Raw genomic sequence first — 5,089 nt, 5'->3', positions numbered from 1 at the left:
CTTGAGAGAGAGAGAGAGAGAGAGAGAGAGAGAGACACACACACACACACACACACACTTATACACACTTATACATGTACACACTTATACACACACTGACTCATAGAGAGAGAGAGAGAGAGAGAGAATGGATGGGATGGCGGATGGCAGCGAGCATGAGGCTGCTGCTGTTCGGCCCGTGTCGCTGGAGGATGTGGTACCTTTGGCGGCAGGAGAGGAGGGGGAGGGTGCTGTGTTTGGGGGTGATGAGCCAACCACACCCATATCAGCCGAGCTGGCTGCCTCTCAAGGGCTCGACCTGTTGATGGATGCGACCAATACCACAACCGACAACATGTCAGACAAGGACGTGTTCAGCCTCAACGGCCGCGTGCCATTGGAGCGACCCCAACAGCCCGCCGCACCTACCCCGGGTGCCCGCTCCTTGCCCGCAGGCTCGAGCCGTGCTTTCTTGCAGTCCTTTCTACCTGATGTGGACGTCGTTCGACACCGGTAAGCCTCGCTGACTCTGGCGTTGTTGGCTCTGCCGTTCGAAGATGTCGACTGCACGAGCTCCGGAGCCCGTGGAACGCTCGAAATGGCTGGGGCCCCACCGACGCTCAACTACAACCTGGCGTTGCTGGCGCTCGTTGCCATCGCTGCATGGACAAATTTTCATCCCCAATGGAGGAGGGTCTTGTCCACAGCCTCTTGACGGCGCCCACTCACAAGAATCGCCCAACACTTGACTCCATCCGCAGGGCCGGCTACGCTGATTTTAGCACCATTGACTGGACACGCGATACCGCCGACGAGCTCAAGCGCAAACGCAATGTGCTCAGGTACATTTGTCGGATGCTTCCTTAATTTTGGGATGCTGAGCCAGCAGCGCCACACACACCACTCGTTCTCTCATGTCTTCGTCCTGCGCCCCCACCCCAGCCAACGCCCCATGCACCAGCGCGCATACGATGCCATCTCCGGCTGGCTTCTAATGGCCATTATCGGCGCTGCTGTGGGTCTTATTGCCGGGCTCATTGATATTTCTGCTGAATGGCTTTCTGATATCAAGGAAGGCTATTGCCCAAGCGCCTTCTGGTAGGGCCAGTGCCAAGTCATCTTCCGCTCTGACCCATATCCCGCGGGCGTGGCATGACGTCTCGTTGCCTCATTCGCCCATGCACTTGCCATGTGCTCGGGGTTGTGGTTTTCACAGGTTGAGCCGTAAACAGTGCTGCTGGGCCGAAGAGATGGACGCCATCAACTATCACGACTGCCAGCAATGGCACAGCTGGAGTCAATGTCAGTGTACTCTTCTGCTTCACATTCTTCGGCATTGCGCCTGCCCAGTAGCGTCCAAAGGCATCAAAGCTGCGTGCTGTCGCACATGTGACTCAAGGTCGAGCCTGAAACTCACTCGGGATGCATGCTTCTGACCTTTCCCTCGATACCTCCCACGCCGCAGCTGGCTATGCCGCAGGCTACTTTCTCTACCTCTCCTTTTCGCTCCTCTTTGGCCTTTCCTGCGCCCTGTTGGTGAACCGTTTGGCCCCTTATGCGGCTGGTAGCGGTATTCCAGAGGTGCGAGGGCTATTTGCCTGCTTTGCCCAAAGTCACAGTGGGGGGGAGTAGGTGTCGCAGTCCTTGTCCCCCACCTCAACACGGCAGCCTTGACTCCCGATAGGTCAAAACCATTCTTGGAGGTTTTGTCATTCGCGGTTACTTTGATGGCTGGACCTTGGCCGTCAAGGCGTGCGGCATGGTGCTCGCCGTCTCAGCGGGTCTGAGCCTGGGCAAGGAGGGTCCTCTTGTTCATGTAGCTTGCTGCTGTGGCTATGTTTTTTCACAATTTTTCGAAAAGTATCGCCACAACGAAGCCAAGATGCGTACGTTGCGAGCGGATCCCCCTTTCCCGCCCTCAACTGGCCTGTTTTATACGCATGGTCCCAGACACCGGCACGGTCGATCATCTTTGACGTCCGCTTGTCAATCTTGCATCTTCTCTCGCAGGCGAGGTCCTCTCGGCTGCGTCAGCAGCTGGGGTGTCGGTGGCCTTTGGTGCGCCTGTTGGTGGCGTCCTCTTCAGTCTTGAGGAGGTATGTGCTTGCGACGCCAGCCCAAAATCACGCCAAGCCTGCATGTCATTCAAACAACTCAACAATCTTTGTTGTGTGCGCTTGTGTGGTCGTCCACTCAGGTCAGCTACTACTTTCCTCACAAAACCATGTGGCGAGCCTTTTTTGCAGCCTTGGTGGCGGCGGTAACGCTTTCCAACTTGAATCCTTTCCTCTCTGGTTCGTTTAGTCGAAGCTCTTGTTGCCGTGTGCTCTTTGATGCATTCCATCGACTGGGGCGGTGCTGCATGGACTCCAGCTCATGTGCTGGTGATTCTGGTGTTGGGCTGTGGTGATTTGCCAGGCCACCTGGTCAAGTTTTACGTGCAGTTTGATTATCCCTGGCATTGGTTTGAGATGCTTCCCTTTGTTCTCCTGGGCATCTTGGGCGGTCTCTATGGCGCGCTCTTCAACCAGGCCAACATCATGTGGTGTCGGCTCCGCAAGACTAGCTTCATGCGCAAGTACCCAGTCAGCGAGGTGGTTGCCGTCGCTTCCATCACGGCGCTCTTAGCCTTTCCCAATGAGTTTACACGGTTGGTTACGTGGTTGGCGAGTGCCAGCTCGCGCCATCTAGAATTGTGGGATGCTTTTCTTTTGCCTGGCCTAGTCTCAGCTGACGTGTGCTCGGGGACGTTTTTCGGGTTAGAGGTGGAGCTAGTGCATTGATCGAGCGACTTTTCACGGAATGCAACAAGGAGGATACTTCATCTCTCTGTTCTGATCGCGAGATTGGCGTCATCTCCCTGCTCTTGTTGGCGTGTCTTTTCAAGGCCATTATCACCGTTTTTACTTTCGGCGTTCGCGTACGTTGGTGATGTCGCCAGTATCGACCGAGGCACAACCGTCGTGCATCGGGCCTCGTCGGGTTTTGGATGGATGCGAGGAAAGCTCATTGAGTCGCTGCGGGCTTCTGTCACGGGACCTAGGTACCTTCGGGTCTATTTATCCCAAGCATGACCGTGGGCGCCACGCTAGGACATTGTGTTGGCATCTTGATGGAGCGCATCGTTCGGTATGACATCTCAACGAGCCTGGCGCCTGCATTTATGTTTTGCGTGCCAGGTATGGCGGCTCATCTGCTGGGCTTGATTGGTAAATGGTGACCCGTAGAGACCATCAAAATAGCCACTACATTACCTCAGTTTGTCCCGACATTGAGACTTGCGTGACACCTGGCACGTGATTGTTCTGCTTTTTTTGTTGCTCGCTTGGGTATGTCTTTTAACAACCGCGACTTTTGGTGACGGTGACGGTGATGGGGTGGCTTGGATGCGCGTTTCTGTGTAGGTTTATACGCCATGGTGGGTGCTGCGGCTACGTTGGGCGGCGTCACTCGCATGACCGGTAGGCATGCGCGATTGCTCTTGGTGTGCGTGCCAAGTGCTTGATGCGGCGACTATGGCTCATTCTTTCCTATACCGGATTTGAAAACAGTATCTCTGGTGGTCATTATGTTCGAGCTGACGGGCGGCCTGACTTACATTCTACCACTGATGATTGGTGTCATGTTCAGCAAGTGGTGCGTTTGCAAGTGTCGGCTTGGGATGTTGGCAGGACTGTTGTGGTTGACCTCGCTCTCAACACATCGGGCACTCACCACTGGCTTTTGGCATCACCTTGATCCGGCCTCTGCAGGACGGGCGATGCTTTCAATCCAAGTGGCATTTACGATCGGCACATCGAGCTGAACGGGTACCCGTTTTTAGAGAACAAGGATACCTTTGAGCATCCGACGCTGGCCAAGGACGTGATGCAGCCAGATCCCCAGACCAACACCATGCCCGTGTGCATCAACGCGGAATCCGTGACTATCGGGCACTTGGGTTGGTATTCCCTCACCTGGTTTTTTTTTTTTTTCTTTTTTCTTTTTTTTTTTTCTTCTTGGTGCATCGTCTTGGTCGATACAGGTCTCGCACGTTAGTTCCCTCCTTCATCGTCTTTCCTGTCCGCGTTGTGTGTGTGTGGCAGAAACGATCATGGAAAAACATGATCACGCAGGGTATCCCGTGGTGCAGTCTGAGGAGAACCCGCAAATCCGAGGTTTTGTGGCGCGAAGCGATCTCTTGGAGGCCCTGGGTGAGTGAAAGAGGTCTTGCATCAGGCAGGGGATCGAATTTCGTGGTGCTTTTGAAGACATCTGATTGATCGGACCGGTTTGTGCAACAGACAAGCTTGCTGAACGTGATGATGTCACCTCAGCCACGCCAGTGAACATGTTGCGGGAGGCCGATGGGTTTGGAACGGCGGTGACCAGCGAGTTTGCGCCGACCACTCTGTTCTTTGGATCCATTCTGCTGCAGGTGGGTGGGCCATGCCATGCCCTTGCCATCTGCCGTAGCCGGCTACCACAGGCTCGCTAACCATGCGGCGTCGTTGTAGGACGTGTTTGTGATTCCCGACATTACTCCAATGACGACAGTCGTGGAGCTTTTCCGGCGCATGGGCGTCAAGCAGGTCATGGTTACGCACGACACGCGGCTGGTCGGCATTATCACGAAGAAGGACGTGATTCGCCACATGGCACGGATGGCGGGCAAGGATGTTTCCGTAAAGTTTCATTAAGCTGCGCATGTTAGCCCGGCGCTCCTCTGGTGGAGCGGCCTGTTCTTGTGTGCATAGTCCTGCTACAAGTCACAAGTGCGCTCAGAGTTTTTCAATGTTGCACGGGCGTCCTGCTGGTGTGTGTGTAGCCCAGCGGCAGACCTCCCCCCTCTCTCGACCCTGCTTTCAGATCTCTTTGAATAATCGACCATTGATGATGATGATGATGAAAGGCAACAATGTCATTTCAAAGCGGAGAACCGAGAGTGATAGATGAGTGCGTGGCGCTGGATTTTCGGCGCCATACCTCCACTGCCCGGGCACGTTTCACGTTTCGGTCGAGGCGCACTGACGTGCGGGCAAAAGAAGGGGGCGTGGTGAAGATCACGCTTGGGATCTTTTCAGGAGTGTGCTTTGGACGTTGGGACGTGATTCTGTCACGGGGATGGGGA

At 55.0% G+C, this 5,089-nt stretch overlaps 1 protein-coding gene across 1 annotated transcript in view; it reads left to right on the top strand.

The window, feature by feature from the left end:
• The window catches only part of MONBRDRAFT_32910 (uncharacterized protein), a gene marked incomplete at both ends in the record, with an annotated part of 4,807 nt that extends 149 nt beyond the window's left edge, over positions 1 to 4,658 (top strand). The window contains 18 exons of the mRNA XM_001746915.1: positions 107 to 492; positions 741 to 821; positions 922 to 1,077; positions 1,196 to 1,281; positions 1,445 to 1,560; positions 1,664 to 1,865; positions 1,990 to 2,075; positions 2,177 to 2,273; positions 2,398 to 2,629; positions 2,743 to 2,899; positions 3,023 to 3,108; positions 3,207 to 3,271; positions 3,384 to 3,440; positions 3,531 to 3,615; positions 3,732 to 3,919; positions 4,065 to 4,172; positions 4,263 to 4,396; positions 4,476 to 4,658. Coding sequence (XP_001746967.1) covers positions 107 to 492; positions 741 to 821; positions 922 to 1,077; positions 1,196 to 1,281; positions 1,445 to 1,560; positions 1,664 to 1,865; positions 1,990 to 2,075; positions 2,177 to 2,273; positions 2,398 to 2,629; positions 2,743 to 2,899; positions 3,023 to 3,108; positions 3,207 to 3,271; positions 3,384 to 3,440; positions 3,531 to 3,615; positions 3,732 to 3,919; positions 4,065 to 4,172; positions 4,263 to 4,396; positions 4,476 to 4,658 — 2,505 coding nt within the window. The remainder of the gene's footprint in view (positions 1 to 106; positions 493 to 740; positions 822 to 921; positions 1,078 to 1,195; positions 1,282 to 1,444; positions 1,561 to 1,663; positions 1,866 to 1,989; positions 2,076 to 2,176; positions 2,274 to 2,397; positions 2,630 to 2,742; positions 2,900 to 3,022; positions 3,109 to 3,206; positions 3,272 to 3,383; positions 3,441 to 3,530; positions 3,616 to 3,731; positions 3,920 to 4,064; positions 4,173 to 4,262; positions 4,397 to 4,475) is intronic.
• Between the last annotated feature and the right edge of the window lie 431 nt (positions 4,659 to 5,089).

Source organism: Monosiga brevicollis, genomic scaffold (assembly GCF_000002865.3).
Source record: "Monosiga brevicollis MX1 MONBRscaffold_14 genomic scaffold, whole genome shotgun sequence".
NCBI lineage: Eukaryota > Choanoflagellata > Craspedida > Salpingoecidae > Monosiga > Monosiga brevicollis.
Note: the sequence above shows the minus strand (reverse complement) of the source record. Positions and strands in the feature narration are given on the sequence as shown.